We start from the raw sequence: 21,995 nt of genomic DNA on the forward strand, positions 1-21,995 counted from the left end.
CACGGCTTAGCTGCCCAAGAACTGCTGCTCCTTCAGCTACAGAAAAGCATTCTTAACACAATACAGATGAAAAACTTTAAACATTGCAATTGCTTTTCTTTTTTTTTTTTTTTTTAATTTAGTTGCCTACAGAACCAGACTAGGAAACATACACTACACCACAGTAAAACAGTGAGCTGCTATATTACTTTAAACAAACTCAAATTGCAAATGTGTACATGTCATCATTACTTATATCTGCCTCAGAATACAAACTTTACTTTAATCTGCACAAGAAGAATACATAATGCAAGCAAATTTAATGGTATATCATAATTATTATGTCAGCTTTCAGTCAGCTGCCAAAGCCCCACATTTAAACAAACTACAAAGCAAAATGCTTAATTCTAACTGGCAAGTTATCCATAGGCACACACCATCAGCAACTCAAAGGCAGTAACCTGTCCATCTGAGCTGTTTCAAAGGCTACTGATAGCAGCACTGTCTTGTCAAAAGCAAGCACTGCTCCCTAATGAGTGTCAGAGCTCCGACAGTATTACCATCTCTGGTGACAAACTAAGCTGCTAGGTATAGGAATTTACTCAACTAGTGTCACCCTGATTTTTTAAGATCTTCTAAGCCTTCTGAGGTTGACATTCTTTTAGAGAACTTTCTCACACACTTTCTGTAAATAGCACATTGTTTTGCATTCTTTTATGGAGGAGGACAACTTTGATAGACTGTTGGTTTGTTCAGTGTCATTGGAGAGGTGGCACTGTCACCCTCCAATCCACTGTCACTTTTGGAAAACTATAAATGTTGGAGTCAGAAAATAAACTTCCCCTTTTTGCTCTTCACCTTGAGAGCAGCGACAAACTAGCACATCCAGGACTCAGCTGAGAACTCATCTGAGCAGCCTCCTAGATCTAGTCTTTTTCTTTTCCATTCATTACAACTGAAGCTTACAGTATGTACAGTGGATGGCTTAGAAGCACACTAGATTAGGTAGGTGAAAATTCATACTGCCTTCAACAAACAGTTTAAGGTGTCAAAATGGGACCACAAATTCTCTTAGGACCTGCAGAATTCAGGCATTCTGCACTGTTGTGCTATACTTCATTTTGTTCCATGCAGTTTAGTAAACACATCACCTTTAAAATACCTGTACCAATGCATTGTACTGAGAGACAAGGGAAACCACAAACTGCAATGATATGTGCAATAAGCATGATGACCCATATTAAACTATTATGCTTAAGTATTTTGTAACATAGGTCACGTTAAAAACAACTGTAAAAAGTAGATATACTCATAAAATATTGCTATGTAAGTAAAGATATAAAAAAGCAGCTTAAGACACAAAGTTTACCTAAATGCTAAAGCCAAAGCAAAGCTCCCTTAGAAGATTAATTTCATAATTAAATTCCTGGAAAATCAGTTACAAAGAACACTTGTTCCTGCATTAATCATTGAGCAGAGTCTTCCTTCTCCCAGCAACTCTGTCCAGTTAGTGACTCATGTTAACATATTTTAACAGAACAGTACTATTCAAACTGTACACAACTTCTACAGATAAAACCATTCCAAGTTCATCTGACTTTCTACCGCTTTTGGTGAGGAACAGCCATGAATTTGATTCTTTTGTCCCCATTAAATTTGGCATTTTTACTGTCACTGCTGCACCCTGTAAGACTTTCATGAGTACCCAGGGAACCTAGCTCCCATTCTCTGCAAATGTCCCTTAACAGAGCTTAAAGTTACGCAACATTACAGGTCTCAGTATTTGTGATGTTTCATCAAATGTAGATGAAGCACTCATTCTTCTGATTGGCCTCCCCCAAAGCTTAGGCAACAAAAGGAAGATGCAGTATGAAAGACTGGAGACCGAGTCATAGCATGATATGAGGAAATTTAGTAACCAGATATTGGATCTTCCAAAATGGGACAGTGCCCGGATTTTGAACTGCCAGATGGAAAGCAGCATCCAGAAACATGCACATCTGAGCCCCCTCTACCTAGCAACAATGTTTTGGCAAGTATTATTGCTTCATAAGTAGTAATTCTTACTCAGGAAGGAGGCATGGTCTCAGTCAATAATAACTTCTCCGTAAGCATCTTTCTAAAAATAAAACCATAGACATTTCTAGTGGGTTTGTATTTGGAGCATCTACATAATGAGTTGTTCCCCTCTCATCCTCCTAAGATGTAAAAAACCTTAAATGATCTGCAAAAAGTACCTCCCATCAAGCAGATGCTACTCTTTGAATCATTAAGAGGACAACTGGCTTTCAACAGCTCATGCACCCAAGGCTTGTGACACATTCAGTCTTAACCAGATTGAAAGAAGCCACTGGCTTTTAACTTCATATAGTAGCAAGAATCCATACATTTCAAAAAGGAAAGGAAAGGTTTCATTACCTTCTCTGCCTTCTGCTAGAACAGAAGGGGAAAGAGACAGTACAATGATGTGCGCATCCTTGTTTCAAGCAGTCTTCCTGCTGCAAGACAGCATCAGCTATGCTTTAAATATTTACGAGACTTGTAGGTCAGACCCAGAGAACTTGGGTTTCAGCAACAATATTATGTTTTTAAGCTATGGCCAGGTTTTCTGTTATGTGCTTGTTGTAAGTCCAACAAGTTTTCAGATCAAACAGATCAGATGCAACCGGATGCATTTGAAATCCTTTGAAACAAAGTAAAGCACTGACAGTGCTTACAGTCAAAACCTTCGAGCTGAAGTACTGCTGTTGAACATTATCGGGACTTTACTTACAAGGTAATACTCAAGTTTTTATTAGTATTAAACCAAAATCCTTCTTGCCTACTTAACACTACTAGGAATCAAAGTAATCCCACCCTCCAGAAAAGGTGTTACAGTGAATTCTACTGTGTATCTACTGTGTAGATACTACTGTGCAAAACCTGCCAATACCATACGTGCTCAATTTACTCAGTATAAAAACTTTAAGATAATACTTGTTAAGTCTCAAAATGTGGTGAGATACACCATTATGTGCTAAATGCTATAAGCCACTTTCACCATAAACAGTAACTTGTAGTAATTGAAAGATGTATAAACAGTATCTTAACAGTCCTGTTGAAATGAACAAAACCTCCAGTTACCAAAGGCTGACCAAGGCATAGCACACAGCCCTTGTCAAAGAAGGCACTTCAGAATACATGATGGAAAAGGGCTACACAACAGTTTTAAAGTGAATTCCTCCAGAAAGCAGCAAAATATTCACAACCTTCAGAAAAAGATAATCTGCTTGGGTATTAAGAGTTCAGCCAATCTTTGCAGTCAGGACATACCACCTTCCCTTGTCACAGAACACATACACAATTCTCAATGAGAACTTTGAACCATCAAAGCTTTCAATTTCATCTCTGCTGTTAGTGTAATGTGATTCTCCCTAGGTTTGCTACAAGCTTAATCATCTTGTAAACCTTCAGCTATATCTACAAGTTGACAGTAGGGTCAGATACATCAAAAAGGAACTGAAAGGTCACATATAGTACCTCTTTCAAGTTGAGCACCCTTGTTTCCCATGACTCTTAACACTGATACCAGGAATTACAGCTGGGACGTAGAGGAAAAGCGTACATACAGAAGAATTTTTTACTTAGGATCTGGATAACTGCCACTACTCTTTTGGCATCAGCTCTGAAATCATCCTGTTGGAGTTTTTTGATGAACTCCTAATTTATCTACAGAGAATATTATTCACATCTGCTACCTGGATCTCCCTCAAAAAGTCACTGAGAAGATTAAAGACTTAACTTACTCTGCCCATCCAAAGCAACAAAGGTTTCTTGCCAGAGCCATAGCCCTTCAGACCCCAGCATCATTTATAGGGTCTTGGAAGTGTTGAGTTTGAAAGAATGGTCCAGAGAAAGGCCAGTAATCTTCAGGAAATATTCTAAACACAATTCAGTCTACCCTACTTGCAAAGCAATGGCAGGAAAGAAGCACATGTTAATGACAACAGTTTAAAAGCTTTAACAATTCCTGAAGACCACAGAATCATAGACAATACTGAATTGGAAGGGACCCTCAGGATCAGGATCCATCAGGATCACCGCTCCCAGTCCTGCGCAGGACACCATGTGCCTCATTTTAAGATGTTGTTAGCCTCCTACCTCATTACCCCTTAAACTGGAATTGCCAAATCAATAAAGCTGTGTTTACCTATAGGTTTGTAGGTTCTGACTGATGTCAGATTCAGTCAACCTAGAAGACCACATTATTATTCTCATACCATAATTTCAACACCTGTGTTTGGATCAAATGCATTAATGTCAGTAGATCTCATGTTATTTCTGCAAAGCTAGAAACTCAATTCAGCTGAGACTTAAAAGACACAGAAAAATGCTTCTTTAAGGCAGTATAGAGCAATTGTATTTTAACAAGTCATAAGAAGTACCTACAAACATTAGGAACTAAGCACAACAAAGAAGCCTCAAAAGCATAGGCCAAAAGGTACTTTACAAAAAAAAGTGTTTACCACAAGCATGAATGTTTGCTCTCAGTACAATTTTTAAATTGAACTTACCCACCTCACCATATCACAACATTTGGCCATTAACAGGAATTCTAGTCCCTGAAATACAGTATTGTAAGTAGTTTTCCTTCTAGTAATTGTATTTCCTTAAGCAAAAATTTGTAGCAACTGCATGGCCACCTTTGATGACCCATTCTCACAGGTTTGTTTCTAATCAGGCAAAGCACACATTAGCAAAAATATGTCCTTTGCAGCACAGAATTCTTCTTAGTCCCCACTAGATGTGCATTTCTCAGCTGGACCTAGCTGCACCATGGTTATTTCTCTAGATAGTCAGGCTCAATGTATTTAAGACTATTTCCACTGAATTGCGAGAATCCTGACATATGAAAGATCTCTTCCATTGTCTATAAAATCTTTAATTCCAAACAAGCAAGGTCTGAAAACACAAAGTTTTTAGAATAACATTGAGTAATAGCCTAGTTTATTCTGTATTCATCATGAGCAATAAATGACAAAAAAAAAAACCACATCACAAGTCAATTCTAAAGGCTTCTCATAACTTGCATTTATATAAGCACCAACCAAAAAGCACTATAATAACTGCAAGCTAGTTTTGAAGCATTACACAGATCTGGCAAGACCTATATCTTCCTTTGGAAGTAGGGCTGGAAGGGAATACAATCTGGTGTGCAGGCATTTACCTGTCTCCCACTCTGTCATTTGTTTCAGGGTCATAACTTTTACAAGAGATCCAGTTAGGCTCCAAACCCAAGTAAGTTGTTATTCAAGTTAGAGACCTGCTCCAGTTCAACCTCTTGTTACTCACAATATCCTCACAAAGACAGTGGGTCAATACCTTCAAGAATTCTTCTTGAAAATTCAAGTAATACTTGAAGCATTGGGAAGATCTCTTATGGATATACTTAGAGCAGATGACAGCAAGTACTCATCTCATTAGGAACTCATTTTGCACAGCCACCCCCTACAGTTTATAAATGCAGTAGTTCAGTTAAGGCTTCATCAGCCAAAAAGAGATACTACAGCATTCCCCTCTGCCAAGGGTTCCTGAAGCTTTCAAAATGCTTGCTAATTCAGGCTTTACATTGCAGGTAGATTACCACAGTAAATCTTTATAAATCTTTAAATGTTCCAGTACCAATTTTTTTTTTCTGACAAAAAAGACAATTAAAATAATCCTAAATTACAAAGGGGCAATACAGTCAGTTTTTGAACAAAAGAGCAACAAGTTTTATTCTACAATGCCCCATCACGATGCACTAAAAAACAACATTTAAGCAATTTGTTTGTATCTTCAGGACAGTACATTCACTCTTATGCACAACAGGAGGAACAAGCATTTGGAAATGAGTAGAATATCAGAGAAAGCATAGAAGTCACAACTGAAACCCAGTTCAAATACCAGATATGTTTTATGCACAGTACTAGTACCCAGCTTTGAGGAAAGTCAAGTCGCTACAACAGGTATTAGCACTGGTTTCAAAGACTTTCACAACACAGGAGAATCTATTTGCAACAGAAGTGCTTGTTTTGAAGAAGCAATTAACATTTTTTAAAGTCCATACCTTAAATGTACCATTTTGGTTTTTCATGTATGAGACCAAAAATATGTCCACTGGCAGGAGTGCTGATGTGATAAGAGCGACGGCCAAGGCAAAAATTGCTGTTATGGTAGAAATCACTTCACTTTCCCGCCGACTCTGATACTTGCGCACATAAACCCAGCAGAAAATTAAAATGGCCTGAAATACACATGGAAAAATACTTATGAGTTGTATAATAACAATGTCAGCAAGTAGGTACTGATGTTAGACCCTGTACGGATGCCTGGCATAGCACCAACACACCTTTTAAGTGAACACTCAGCACCAGGGTTATACTGACCACACAAAAGTCACTCTTCCTTAAGAGCAGCTTGAGCAAGAACACCAGCGCTCACACACGGAACACGCGAAAACCCAAGCAGCGCGGCTCGCCGGGGAGAAGGGCGAGACAGCCCCCGCTCCCAGCTCCGGGCTCTGCCCTGCGGCACCACCGCCGAGGCACCCGCGGGAGCCGCACGGGAGCACTCGCGGCCGGGGCAGCCCCAGGGGCACGGGCGAGGAGACGGGGCGGGATGCCCGGCACTGGAACAGCCAGCGGCCGAAGAGGGAGTAGCAGCCAGGCTAGGGAAGGGGAGGGGATGTGTGAGGGGGCCGCCGCAGGGCGGGAGAGCGGCGTCTCACCAGCAGCGCCAGGCCGAAGAGGCACCATCCCGTCAGCAGGTCAGACGCCGCCGCCGCCATCTTCACTTCCGTCAGCGGTAGCGCGGCCGCCCCGCCGAGGCGGTGCTTAAAGAGGGCGGGCTCGCGTCACCGCGGCAACCGCCCCACGCCGCGTGACGTCACGCGTCCGCCGCCGGGGGCAGAACTGACGGGAGCCGGAGTCCGTCGGCCCTGTCCCGTTGTAGAACGCAGCCGTCGGGGGCAGGAAGGGACAATGAGGGTGGTGAAGAGCTGTCCTCACCTCTTGCTTCCGAGAAGGGTTTGCCTGTCCTTCCCTCCTGGGGCCGGGAGGCTGAGGCAGGGCGGCGCTCGGTCCGAGCGGACTCTTCCCTGAGGGACGGCGGGAGGGGAGGAAGGGGGTTTGAGGAAAGGTAAAAGGTGCGCTAAGAGGTATCAAGCACTTTCAATCCTTTTGGGTTGCATCTTGCTGTAAAAGTATCTAAACCATGTCCCTGCGTGGCCCGGAGGCGCCGGGCAGGTGTGCGGGCTGTGCCGGCGCGTCGGGGCCGCTCCCGCGGGGCTGTGCCGGGAGGGTGTGCGGGAGCCCCGCACCTCCGTGCCCCTGGCCCGGGCTCGATTTAACCGCGATAGTGCCAAACTTCGGGCAGGATCCCGGTCTGGTGGGAAGCCTCGCTTCGGGACGCCGTGCCCATCGTGAGGGCAGCCGTGGGCCGGGAGGGGTGTGGGGTTAGGAGGTGCCTTGCGGAACTCGTGTTCCCGAAAGTGTGGATTTGGTGGCACCCTCATCTGCAAAGTGCTGCCGCGTGTCTTAGTCGCTACTTTGCTCTAAGGGCTACATGCATACGATCATGGAGTCCAAGGTTGGAAGAGACCTTTTAAAAGCGTCCAGTCCGACCGTCCACCCGGCACTTACCACTGTAACCCCTAATCCACGAAACCGCATCACCCAGCAGCAGATCCGGACACCTCTTGTTGCACTTCCAGGGATGGGGACTCCACCACCTCCCTGGGCAACCTATTCCAATGGCTGACCACACTAACAGTGAAATTTTTGCCCATATCTAATCTGAGCCTCCCCTGCCTCAGTTTAAGGCCGTGCGGTTGGGTGCAAAGGGCTCTGCCTGCCTGCCGGCGTGCCCAGGGATGGCCCAGGCATCGCCCGGGGCTCCGTCCGGAGCGTGGGCTGCTGTGCCGGGTGTTTGCTGGGTGCACAGGCAGCTCAGGGGAGGAAATGTTTAAGAGCCTTGCTCGTTCCTCAGCCTTGGTACAAGGGGCTCAGAGACCTAAGCAGGCAGGGGTGGCCACATTCATGTCCTGAAACAATAGATAGAAACAATAGTTTTCTAAGTTTCCGTTTGCTGTGAGAACAAGTGTACTCGTACTAAGTAAGAGGGGGTTTAAATTCAGACTCTTTTCTTTGTAGCCTTGTGAGAAGAGACTGATTTGAGCAGGGGGAGCTCAGCCTGAGAGGGATGAACTTCCAGGTGCTGTGAGGCCAGTGGGGTGATGGGAGCTCCTGGTATCAGCAGTGTTCATGAACCAAGTGTGAGGTCAGGTAAATGGAAGGACTTCTTGTGGGCTTATAGCCTTGGGAGATCTCTTGATGAAGGGGCTGTGAAAGCCTTACCCAGGCTGGTTTTTGCCCCTGCTAAGACTTAATTTGAATGGGGGACCATTCATATGGGACAATACTGTGGTGATGCTTGTGAGCTATATCCAGGGCATCTGAGGTGTGTGCTCAGGTGGACAAGTTCTTGTATGGTGGAATAGCTTTGTTACAAAGTGGCTGATAAGTTTGCTGGGCTTCAATTTGCTGTGACAGTGTTGTGATAGCACTCACAAGCCATGTGTGGAGTGGTTGGGGCAGCAGGAGTTCAGATAGGCTTGCAGCATTGCAAGAAAGGGTCCTGTGTTTGGGAGGACTGGAGAATTGGAAGCTTTGCCTCAGAGCAGTGGATGAGTGCGGTATTTCTCAATTTATTGTCAGGCCAGTGTGGAAGGGAGCATGTGGCAGCATTCATTAAACGAGTGATAATGGAGCTGAGAAGGGTTTTGAAGAGCTTGAAAACCTTGCAGGTAGGTATCTGCAGGGGCTGTGCTGACTCATGGAGGGAAATGTTGCTTGCAGGGGCAAATACCTGTGCCATATATTAAGTTACTGTGAGAACAGTGCAGGTGGGAGCAAAATGAAGTGAATATTCACAAGGTGCTTGGATGGTTGGTTATGGGTGCAGTTTTTAAGTGAGCTTGTAGCATTGCAACAAAGGGTCTGCTGGTGGAGAAGTGGTATTTTTTGGGAGGCTCTTCTGGAGGGAAAGGTGTTTGTGCTGTGTCTTGTTTGGTGTGCGGCAGGGGCAGTAAGCAGGTGGCTGTGCAGCTCATAAGCTAAGTGGATAGTTCATGACAATCCAGGTGACCTTGTAGTCAAATAAGAAAAGCAGCAGATACTATATAACTATAATTAGTTACAGGTCAGTGAGCATATTGTGTATGTCCTTTTAGTTGTTGGAGATTTAGGGTTTTTTCTTTGCATATTTTACTATTAGTGTGTGTGTATTATCTCCACCACAGAAAATATTTCCCTGGTTGTCATTACTATTAAATATGTATGTTGTAATTCAAAACTGCCTAAGAACCCATGAAGAATTAAAACCCTCGAAGAACTACATTAAAAATAAACTATTCCCAAGAGGAAAGGGAAGTAATTTGCCCTTGGAGTATATAAAGTTTTTATGTTTTGTACAGCACACCTTTACCAATAAAATATTGATATACCAAACATCAGGGACCTGTAACTGTTTAAGAATTAAGGCTGCTGTTTAAAAAAAAAAAAAAAAAAAAAAGAAATGCTATACCTCTATGCTACCACAGGTTTTTTTGTTTTGACTCAAATGGTAACATGAATATTTAACTTGCTATAGTAAATAAGCCTTAAGTGTACTTCAACATGATCAAAAATTTTTTCATTCTAAACAGCTGAGTTCATATAGTTTAACAGGGACTAAAAAAAAAAAAATCAACTACACAAAATTATAGAGTTTCCACTAACAGAAAATCCAATCTTTGAGTCTTCTGCTAAAATCTTCCTATATTTTTGCAGTAAATGGTAATATTCAAGAAAATCCCATAATTCTGTAAGATCTATTATTTTTTGGTAAATATAGTTGATAACCTAGGTTTTATTGGGTAGTGGGCAAGGTTTTAAAGGTTTCAGTAAAAAATGTTATTTCCCTGTGTGCAAAATGGTTAGTGGTAATTCATAGTTTAAAGGAAGAGCTCCAGTCTTTGTTGGAATGGAAGTAATGCTTTTAAATACAGTGCAGGGAAAATGGAAGTTTTTCTTATGTTGCCACTATGATATCTGAATATGTTTGGTTTTTTCAATACCATGTCACCACTAGCATTTGGAATGTTTTTTTCTTATCCCATAAAGTTCAGGGTTTATAAATTCAAATTATTTTATCCCTTATTTTAATAAAATTAGCAAATCTTTATCTGAGGAGTTATCTACAAACAAAATTTAGAGGATCAATTTACTTTATTTTTTTTTACCATTGGGTGGGACACTGCAGATGTCAAGTATACAAAAAAAATACCCCAGTTTAATGGCAAAGCTTGTGGGGTTTTTTAATGTTCAAAGAATGACCTTTGTCTATACACATTGTACCAACAAAAGTCCAATAAACATAAGTCTTAAAAATGGTATTCAATTGATGTGTTGACTCTAGTGAGGAGATGAAAATTTTACCCGTTGTTACTGTTCCTGAGGATCCTAACACTAGCATTTTTCATGCCTGTATTCACACACTCTTTATGTAAGAGGGTGCTCATGGATAAATTGGAGATCAGATTCTGAGTACTGACATTGTCTGTTGTAAACCTTACAATATTGATAGCACTATGCCTGAGGACAAATTGGTTAGATGTTTCTTAGCATATCAGGGCCATGTTTGTGTTTCTAAGTCACTGTAAACAGCTTCTAGGATGGCTGGATGTACTGTCCCAAGTCTACCTGCATTTTACTCAATTGCAGTGTTATGTCATGGGGTGAAAATGGGCAAGGACAGAACAAAAGTACATAAGGCAGTGGGTCAGTAAGACTAATCAATGTGAGACCATGGGTCAAGAAAGAAGCAATGAGGCAACTGCTCACCAGCACAGAAGAAATATTTCCACTCTATACAAATAGAAGAGGAGGTGAGAAGAAAAAATGTACTTTTTTCTGCAGAAACTTAGTGCTTGAGAGAAGGTAGGTGGTCGTGGTATGAGCCAGCCGGTGAAGTAGCATCATTAATACCAAAGTTATTGATCACCTACAAGCTGAAAGCCAGTGTGGTGCCACATTGAGAGCATGGGATCCTCATGGTCAGCAGTGCTAATGTTGGCTGCAGTGCTGTGCACCAGTGCTGTGTTTCCAACAGCCAGGTTAAACTAGCATGGCATATAGAAAGACCTCAGTTGTAGTCCCTGTTGTGCTGTTCTCTCCTACACTTCAGTAGTGGATGTGCCTCTTTTTCTCCCTACGCACAGAAATTTGTCTTGTGCTCTTTCATGCTTCTTTGCTCTTGCTAATGAAAGCTTTTCATCAGGATGCCATCATGTGCAGCAAGATCAGTGAGTACACTAAAGAGTGGTAGTGGATAGAAGTACTTGTGTAGGGCATCCTGTATGGAATCAAGAGTGAGAAGAGTACAAAAAATGATTTCTGTAAAGGTTTTCTGGGCATGTTTGTGGGAGGGGTTCATAACTGCAAGCTAATAATTAAATGCCTTTTTAAAATTTTTATAGTACATAAAAAATGGGGAAGATTATAGCGAGTCATTGAGATAATGTGTGAATGAAAATAGAGCGAGTAAGTCTGAAGAGAATGCTGTTACTGTATTCCTCAACAAAATCTTATAGGCATTCTGGTGGTAGTAGCCATAGTGTGAAAAACTAAAGAATTACATCAGTGAACTTCCCTAAATAACATTCTCCTTTCCCACACAAGATGGTTCCACAATGCCAAAAAAAAGGATTACAATTATTTTCTGTTATAATGAAAGTACATAATTTTAAAATAAACTTTAATTATATTGTTTACAAAATAAAGTCGTTGTCTAAAAATAACTCTTATAGTAATTCTTATGTATATTGGAAATAAATCCAAACTATAGAAAATGTCTTAGGTGCTACTTAATAACTTGTGGAATTTACTTTTAATAAGGTATTCATGTAGTAAAAAGACAGAGAAAGAAGATGATTGGTATTATAGAAATTAAAGTATATGAAACAAGACACCATCTTCATCTTGACCAGGACAAGGGATTAGAATCATGCTTGAACTGGATAGTGTACATACCAACAGGGAGCAGGTGCTCCTTCTCACTTGACTGAGCTGCTCGTGTCACCACTTGATAATCCCCCAAGTTTCAAGAGGGCTGGAAGTGTGCGGGCTGATGGCAATGCCATAACTTTAAATTCCCTTATTAACTCTACTTGTTTTTGGTTTTTTTTCTCATGTTAAAAGAGAAGATAGTGAAACTGGGTTTAGCAATATTTCACAAAACATGTCATGGTCTTATACTTGAAGGTGTAATTATTTTTTATGTTATGTGGCTGAATCCAGTAAAACCTGTAAACCTTATGGCACAGAACACATTGGACCCAGTATTCTCCAAGTACACGCAATTAATCATTGGGAATAATAACAATTTTCATTCAAGTGCTTCAACTTCTGTGAATAAAATTGACTTCTTGAAAAGTCTTTTGTTTGATGTGATGCTGTAGTTCATTTACCACTACTGCAGATCAAGCTAGATTTCTGAGGCTAGTGGGTCATGCATCTCTCTTCCATCACTCTACTTCAGTGCTGACTTAGTCTTACTTGACCAGTAGCACAGCTTTAGGTTTTAGGTTTTTTCATAGGTTTTAGGTTTTTTAGCTTTAGGTTTTTTCATAGACACCAGTAACAGTTAATTTTCACTCTATGAGTATGATTTTTCTGCTGTACCCACAAACTTGGATGTCATTTATTGCTAGTTTAATATAGAAAGAACAACATGATGACACTTTCACATCTTTGCTTCTTGTACTTCCTTATCCTAAATTGTTCCTTGTTTCAAGATCCTCAGTCATTCCTGTTTTCACAGTGCTTGGATTTAGTGCAGTCTATAATTCTTTTTTACTAAGAGAAACCTCATTTTCTCTTTAAACCTTTTTCAATATCAGTATTTTATACTGATGTATCAGTGATTCAAAATTTCATGAACATTTCAGTTTAACTTGGTTTAAATCAGATCAATTCTTTTTTTGGGTAAGAATAGGGAAGAAAACAGTTTTCAAAAGAAATAATGATGTAATGATGAGGAAAAGAGATGGTTCCATTGGTTTGGGAAGAAGGTTTTCTCAATATTTAGTGGAATTGAGGGAAAAAATGCATGAAGTGGGTAAGTATACAGTGATGTTCTCCCCAGCATACACATTAGCACTGGCACATTATTTTTTGGGTAGCCCAAGTTAAAGACTGAATCACCATTTCTGGAGCCTAAAGATAGGCTTTCTGTGTCATCAATTCACTTTTTGTGTCTGTTTAGCATGGCCTTCTCAACAAGAATCTTGTAATAAATTCAGTGAAATAATTTATATAAATGATTTATATAACTTTGTCTAATCAATATATTTAATAATTGAAGTACTTAAAATGCCAAAGCCCACTCCCCAAAGTATGTGACTTTGTAACATGTGAAGAAAAAACTGGCATAGTTTGGGACTAGTAAACTCTTCATGAAAGCACAAAACTGTCACAAGGTGGAGAGGAATAGCTAATCTGTGCCCTAAGATGTGTGTGTATTTTCTTGTTGTGGTAGTATTGAAGAAGGATAAAAAGATTTTTCCTTTATTTATTTTGGAACAGAGGTCATCCTTCTAAAGGTCACAACATGCAAATAAAAATAAGAAGTTGAGTCAGAAATTTAGAATTATTCTATGGAAGAATTTAGACTGGTTTTCTTTTGATGAATTACTAACAACTGCATGGAAATGTTTATGGAGGTTCTTCTTTTTATTCTTGGTTCCTTAGTTTGTTTACTTGAACAAAACCAGAATTTTAAAATAGGATTCTGAAGGCAGAAGAGGTGATTAATTTCTCCAGGACATAGAGAGTGTACTTTATTTTCTTTAAGAAGGGTTGTAAAAACAATTGAAGCCTTCAAAGCTCTTTTTTTTTTTCTGAACTCAATAATTAAAAGCTTTTCTGAATGTAAATTATAGTTCTGCATGAAGTTTTAAGAACAAAACTATTGTGAACTTCCAGTACAGAAGTGTGTGAACATTCCCACACTCCAAAAATGAATGTGAATGTTGTTTTCCCATGAAATTTTCAGCTTGCAGTTTTCAGAGGAAAAAAGAGAATACCACAGTATTTTTATCATGGCACTGATCAAACAATGAACTGACTCCTTCATCATATTAGAACATCTAAAGTACTGTTTTCTGCATGTTTGTCTGAAATTATTAAAGATACTGCTAGTCTTTTGCACATGAGAAAACTGCAACCAAGCCATAAACTTGGAAGGAAAATATTTGGAGATCTTCCCAGGATGCACCAAAGAAACAAGATGGAAAGTAAGCAAAACAATAAATTATGAGCCCCTGAATTTTATGGAAAAGCTGCCACTACATTTAGCTAAATATTGTTACCAATGGGAAGGGCACAGAGTAATTGACATTATGCTCCATGGACATTGAGCTGCTTTGATGTCAGTGTCAAAAAACTACACAGAATTTTTGGTAGTTCAGGGATGACAAATGTGAGCAAAGTGAGGAGTACCTTCTTGTGTACAGGAAAAAGGAAGTAATTTGGAATCACCATCTTGGAAAAGAGAAGTGATAGAATTTTAAAAGTTCTGACTGGCACAAGGAACAGAGAATTGTGAACGATTAGCCATACTCATATCAAAAGAAAATGGGCACAAAATAAATCAACAAGCAGCAGACTTAAAAAGAGAGTGCTTCTTAAAAATTAAACCAAAAGATACTCTTAACATAGTATGATTTGAATGCCAAGTATGCATATGTTAAAATTTAATAGAGAAGTTCATGGATGAGAGGTCTGTCAAGCAGTATTAAGCCCTAGTACAGAGAAGCAGACTCCAGCTCAGAAGGCCCCTAAGCAGGGGAGTGCCAGAACGGACAGGACTTGCAAGGGGAGATTGTTAAGCTTTCCCTGTTTTCCAAAGGGTTTCCTGTTGGCACTAAAAGGTCAATATAAGAAGCCATACAGTCTTTCAGTCATTTCACTATCACTCAGAGAGTTCAGCTCAGCATGCAGGACATCAACAAAGGCTGGGGTTTGTCAATTTGATGGAGTTAGATGGTAATCTTCATGATAAAGGTGAATTTCTTCTGGCTCAGAAGACTGATTCAAAGCCTTCTACATTATTTAAACCCACCATATGGACTGCATAAAGAATCCTGGGCATCAAGGGCTGTTAGCAGCATAGAAGAGGTTATTTTTATAATGAACAGCACAAACAGGTGAGCCTCCTCTCTCAAAATAGGCCTTAAGCCCATACCCAGGAGCACAAGAAGTTGCCTATTATTTCAAAACAGGCAGGGGGAAAAGTAGGCTTAATGCTTCCATGTGTAAAGAGACAGTTGATGAATCTAATTTTCTCAGTTCAGGAAACAGACTGATAAACTGGAGTGGGTTCAGGGGAGGGTCACCAGGGTGTTGGACTGTGTAGTACTTGTTTTATGTGGAGAGGGGAGGAAGCTGGGCTTGTTCAGCCCACAGAAGAGATGGCTGTGGGACCTGAGCAGCAGGATGGCAGGGAGGCTAGCCAGACAATGGAGTCCGTGGGGCACAGTAGGAGAAGTGACAGTAGACATACATTTAAATAGGAGGATCTGACTGAATATTTGGAAAAGAAGAAGTGTAAGGATAATTAACCAGTGGAGCAAATAGCTGGGTAGGATTTGCAACATCTATTCTTGAAGGTTTATAAAATTTCACTGATAAAACCTTGAGCCAGCTGGTCTGGATTCATTGTGACGCTATTCTGAGCATGAGGTTGGACAAGGAATGTGCTGAGAGTCAATTCCAACCTGTGCACATCAGTGATTATTGCCACTGACACATCAACTGTATTTAGATAGAAGATAATATTTTGGAGAATGCAAAGGAAATCATCATTCTCAGCACTTGCACCTGGAATTGGATTAGTAGGGCAGTAGTACAAAGCAATAATCTAGAGAGGAAGAATGGCATGAGATTATAGCTGCTGACTGTGAAGATTGATCAGTAGTGGCATAGCAGTAGTTTTGACTTCACAGAAGAGCAAATCAGTCCACTTTTTGCTATTTCTGTCCTATCTAAAATTCATGATCTGTAATGATGTGGATCATTTATCTGTTAGTTTTCAGTGAACATGGATGCAAATGAACATGCTCTGTATATGCCTGTAACCTGAGACAAAAACTTTAAGCAGATGGAGTCAAAATAGCTGATTCTGGCACTGGAACAGGTTTCCTAGAGAAGTTATGGATGCCACAATGCGGGCAGTGTTCAAGACCAGGTTGGATGGAGCTTTGAGTAACCTGGTCTAGTGCAAGGTGTCCCTGTCCTCGGCAGGATGATGGGAGCTAGATGACCTTTAAGGTCCCTTCACACCCAAACCATTCTGTGATTCTAAACCAGCTCTGCAGAGACAGGCATGTGTGTGTACATAGTGAGGAGCAAACTCAGAGTCTTGATTCAATATTGAAAGTTCTGGCCTGTATAATGTTTATTCTACGAGACCCAAAGGAATGCTAGGGCTTCAAGCTACCACTATGCCTTAATGTTCCCTGTACCTGGTAAAGGAAACAGCAGAGATGGATGCATGTTACAGTAATATTTTTTTCTTATATGTTTTTGGCAAGGATTTAGTTTAAGGTACTCCTCCTGTTTCATTATTTCCTGCAGGTGAAATGCTTTTCTCTTTGGGTTGCAGCTGAATAATCATAGAAGGATGTAAGGGAAACAGATGATATTAATAGAGGAAGAGTGATATCGAAACTCACAAATTTTTAAATCGGTGATTCAAATAAATAATTTAAAATCAATTTATAGTTACGAAGCGCTGCGGTTTCAGGTGTGAGGATCCCGTTTAAGTGGCAGAAGCGCTGCTTGACGAGCCGGGGCATCTTCCGCTCTGGTCCACCAGAGGGCGCCCGCGGCGCAGTTCTCCGGAGCCGTCTCCGTGCGGGAGCCGCGCCAGAGACCCCGGCAGAGCCACATCTCGCAAGCATTACTTGCAGAAATTCCGCATTTCCACCGGAGTTTTAGCATAGAAGAGCTTCGGGAGTTGGTGTGTAATATATGAATTATTTATCTGTTTAATACTAAGTATATATCAGTTTTAAATCAATTTTTTTCAAAACCAAAATGGATTGTTCCAAATATTGCTTTTTTTTTGTCAAGCTCTGTCACTATTGATGGCACCATTGCTTTCCAAAGCATTCAAGCCTATGATTCAGTGCCATCATAAAAATTTCCACTTCTGTAGATATGCACCACTAGAGCTCACCTAAACTCTGCTATTTCTTCACTATATGTTCAAGAAAGAATTCTTTTCTATTCATGTATGACTAACTTACCTAAAACATTCTTTCCAATATTTGCAACCACAGCATTTCCATTCTGAACTCTGATGAACTTGGTAACTCAAGAACAGATAGAAAGTCATAATAAATATCGTCCTGTTAATCTCTTCACCTTCATCTTCCAGTCTCTGTTGGTCACTTATTTGCTCTATGACAGACACACTAACAGGAGTTTGTACAATCCTGTATCTCTTCTACATATGGACAGATACCAGTGACTGTTCTTCCCTTATTTCAGCAACTATTTTTCTTTGTCACAGAGTGCTCAGTTCATTTGCCAGATTCTGTCCCCGTTTTTTGGCACAAAAATAAAGTGGTACAGATAGTATTTTTCAGTGCAAAATACTAGAAATGTACATATTTTTTGGTAAAATGATGCATGACAGGTATTCACTTAAATGATTATGTGCTTTATTTTGTGTGTTTATTTACTTTGATGTTAAAAACCTTTCCACTTCTATTTTTCACTGGGTTATTATTTTCTTTTTTATAGTAACCAAATTAAACAAGTCTACCAGAAATTTTGCTCTATTTAAGGTAACTGTTTGCTACAATGTCTCCATAGTTTTAACCAGAGGAAAGAGCAGTGCCCAAAAGAACCACGTGCACAGGTTGTACTTTCTGCAGAAACCAAGGACATCAAAATATCTCACAAAGTGTGTTTTTAGTCACTTCAAGAAGACAAACCCTGGTGAGAATCTGGTATGAAGAAGTGTTGAAAATACGTACCCTGGTGTGTTGGTAGCCAAATTTTTTTGACCATCATTTTGTCGCTGACATTTTCCTGGTTTTTCCATGTTGGCTGCATAAAAGATGTAGAGCAAGTACAGTCTGCAAAGAAGATACACTTTGCTTTCTGTGTCAGCATACTTGCTATTACAGGAGGGTATGTTTTGGCATGTGACTGATCTTTGATTAGCACGGAAAAGTCTTCAGGACACCTAATAGCAGCCTACACACAGGGCAAGGTCATTGAGAAAAATGAAGCTGAGTGGTTTGAAAGTACACGACAGGAGGATGCCAGCTGGGCACAAGTGGAAACAAGAGAGGTTCCAACTGGATATGAAGAGAAATTTCTTCATCATGAGGACAGTCAGAGAGAGGAGCTGGATGTCTGCAGAGATGTTGCCTCCCTCCTTTCAAGCCCTGACTTTCTTCACTACCTGCTGCTGATTACTATATTTGTAGCACTGCACACCAGTGTCTTACACTGCTAAAGTCATTCTGCTGTAGATATTGCTTAAATTTCTCCCTGGTGTAAATTTCTTACCTGGTGTAATCAGCTAGTTTTCAGTTTGTTTGTTACAGTAGGTGTCAGTTCAACTTTTCCATGATTGTGAACAGTCTCCATTGTGTAAACTCTATAATGTTACTATGTAAATGTCATCTAGCAGGTATGTATGTTTTGCCCTGTTTTCTACAATGACAAGAACGTAAATTATACTTGTTGGTCTTTCATAAATTAGTTCATTTGTATTTTTGTGCTCTTTTAAGCTCAGAGTGTGATATTTTCTCTCATTCTAGAGGTTGATTTTCCAATGTGTAAGTGTTTGTGTTATGACTGTTAATATATTCACTATCATCTTTGCTCATGTGTGGTTTCATGTTGATCACCTTTGAAGTTCTAGCCTTTGCAGATGTTTTCAGGTTTTATTCCATTTGGGGTTTAGTTGTATTGACTTTTGGCATCATTCAAACAAATAATACCCTACACCAATTGAAAACATGGGCACTTTTTTAAACACACCTGGCATCCAAAGGACAGCTTTCTAAATAAACCTAAAGCATTCAGGTTTTGTTGTTACTAGCTATTTTCTCCTCAGCTGTATCGATACTGTTTTTTGAGAGTATTCATATGCCTGCCACTGAAATTGGACTGGTTTTGTAAGCAAAGCAGGTCTGCAAGCAAGGTCTCAGTGCACATTTTTGTATGAGACAAAGCTGCCCTGAATGATAGTATCAAGTAATATCCTACTTGATAGTAGTGACTAATCAAATATTTTTGAAAAATAAGCAGATACAAGTTGGATGCGGCATTGCTAAGCAACTTGAAAATTTGTTTCAATCCTAGTTTTCCCATTCCAGTTTTCCAGTTGTCAGAAAAATAATGTTCTCACATGTACTTAGAACATTCCCTTAAAATTTGGAGATTGCTCAGCTGGCTTGCTGCAAAACTATCACATTACTGTGGGATAAACATCATTAAATTGAGCGCAAGGCTTTGCTTTTCTCAGCTAGAAAACCTTGTGAACAGCTTGCTGTTGACATGAAAATGATTGAGTAGGAAATAATGGGTACATCCATTTTTGTAGGGTGATGAAGATTGCCCAGGAAAAAGGTGATATAGTGAAATCAAATATAAGGTTTTATTTGTGGGAGCAAATACTGCAGGGATAACCTTACTGAGCAGCATTTTGCAAAGTTGAAACTTTTTAAGGGAGGTAACAATAACTTCACACCCACTTGGATGGCTTAAAAAAAGTTGGGATTTAACAGAAAGAAACGCTAAGTAGCAGTAATGTAGCTGCATTACTGCTTTATATGGTATTGATTGTGTAACTCTGTCATTGTGTTAGCTTCCACTGTCCAAGCATTCTGCTTACTAATTGATGTCAATGAGCAGGAATGGTTCCAGAAAAAGACTCAAACCAACCAAACAACCCACCTACCACAAAACCACAGTGCTTTGTAGCAAAAAACAGATGAAACAAAACAAAAGCTCCTCAATCCATCTTTGTAATTCAGAAAGAGTTGAGAATTGCCTAAATTTGTACATAGAAAAAAGACTTCTGATACCATAAGACCATTTAACAGATAAAGGCATATCACAACCCAAGAAAGCAGTCTCTTTCTGGTATATTTATTTCTTAATTGTGCTGTCTCTGAGGATGACAGGAAGCGTTGGTCATACTTTCTGTTTAGAGTGAAATCCTGGCTTCACTGAGGTCTCCAACACTTCTAACTCACATCAATACCTGCTAGGGGGAGGTCACAGAAAGCAGGTGTGACATTCTGGCCCAAATTAAGTTTATACCAAAGCATACAATGACTTTGTGAATTCAAAATTTCACTCTTAAGTAAAAAAACTACCAAATTTCCCATGCTCAGCAGAAAAACGAAGGTGCTTTACTTGCACTGACTTTCTAGCTCTCTTTTTCTCATGCTTTCCAGCGAGATCCTGGAGTGGAGCTGTATAGCAGTGGCATCCTGCAAGCAGCACAGGAGAGAACAACCATGTGGTAAATAAGAAAATCTCACAGCAGAAGGCAAGGTCATTAATGGAACTGGGGTCATTCCTGTGGGAGAAAGTTTATTTCAGGAAAAACAGTAAGAAAGGGAATGACAAAAATTTATTTCTGCATAAGGATTTTTTATTATGTTTAAAAATGTTTCTGTTTTTAAATGAACCATGCTAACATTTTTTTCAGTGTTACTTAAGCAGCAATTAAGTTGATAAAGCTATTTTCAGGGGGGTTTCTCATTGTGTTATTTTAATAGTGAAGGGCATTTCTTCTATTTTCCTTTTTTCCTGACTTGTGGTGTTCTTGTTCTTAGTGCTGATAGGTTTTCTGTAAATCATTGTCAAATGCACTTTTCAACTGTCAAAGTTATGAAGACATTTTAATATATATTTTAACTTCAGAGAAAAAAAGCTGAAATATGGGGGAAGATGGGGAAACTATGGCTCCCCATAAATATGGCTTAATTATGGATTAAATATTTCTTAAGGTATCAAAAGCATACCCCTTGGCTACAGCAGAAAAGTGAAATCCAATCCTTAACTGAGTCTCATTTATAGAGGTTTCTTTGTCCAGGCCCACTTACACATCTGGAATGAACCGTGCAATGATATTTCACTCTTGTCTCCATTTACTGATAAACAGAAAAACTTACAGGACTCTAAAATTGACAACATCTTTAAAAAGAACTGCCTTGCATAGTATTCTATACTGAAAGAGGTTGAATTAATCAGATTGCATCCAGATTAGCTTGTGTTACATTAACAAAGAAATTAAAAGGAATCTAGCCCAACCAATCTGGCTACCTTATATCAAAGGATACCCTTGTATCTTAATTTTCACTTCTGTTTCTTTCTTTTTCTCTTATGGCCTCAGCTCCTGACTCTCATACTGGTAAATAACTCAGAGTAGGAAGCCTCTAAATTATTCGACATTTTATATTTTAGATATCTTAGTTTATATAGGTGAGCACCAATAGCTAAATGTCATCCTGCCTCCTGCCCCTTTTCCTTGTATGGCTTTCCTTGCCTTGTCTCTCCAGTCTAGAGACAGCTGTCATCATGCAGGCAAGGCAGACAACTGGGGAGTTGGATAGGACAGTTTTTGAACTCAAAGTGATGGCAATGACATAGACCTAGAATTATTTAAGACTTCTGAACTAACTTCTGACACGAGAAATTATAGTACAGTAGGGATCTGAGCTATTATGACTACCTCTCAGCACTGCCTGGATCTAAAATGCAAGTGGAGAATGCTCTTTTACAGATTTTAATGTTTATCTTTGATACTCTGATAAAATCACAGGAGTGGAAGTCCTCCACTGAAAATACTACTTAAATTTTTATCATCTCCTGGATAATAAAGTTAGATTATATTTTAAAAGGATATGCACACCTTTGCTA

At 39.8% G+C, this 21,995-nt stretch overlaps 1 protein-coding gene across 1 annotated transcript in view; it reads right to left on the reverse strand.

The window, feature by feature from the left end:
- Positions 1–6,807, reverse strand: part of LMBRD1 (LMBR1 domain containing 1) — a 65,516-nt gene extending 58,709 nt beyond the window's left edge. The window contains exons 1-2 of the mRNA XM_084202343.1: positions 6,728–6,807; positions 6,068–6,244 (exon numbers count right to left, since the gene is read on the reverse strand). Coding sequence (XP_084058469.1) covers positions 6,068–6,244; positions 6,728–6,787 — 237 coding nt within the window. The 5' untranslated portion in view covers positions 6,788–6,807. The remainder of the gene's footprint in view (positions 1–6,067; positions 6,245–6,727) is intronic.
- Positions 6,808–21,995: the final 15,188 nt, after the last annotated feature.

This window comes from Fringilla coelebs (genome assembly GCF_963513975.1).
Source record: "Fringilla coelebs genome assembly, chromosome: 3".
Taxonomy (NCBI): domain Eukaryota; kingdom Metazoa; phylum Chordata; class Aves; order Passeriformes; family Fringillidae; genus Fringilla; species Fringilla coelebs.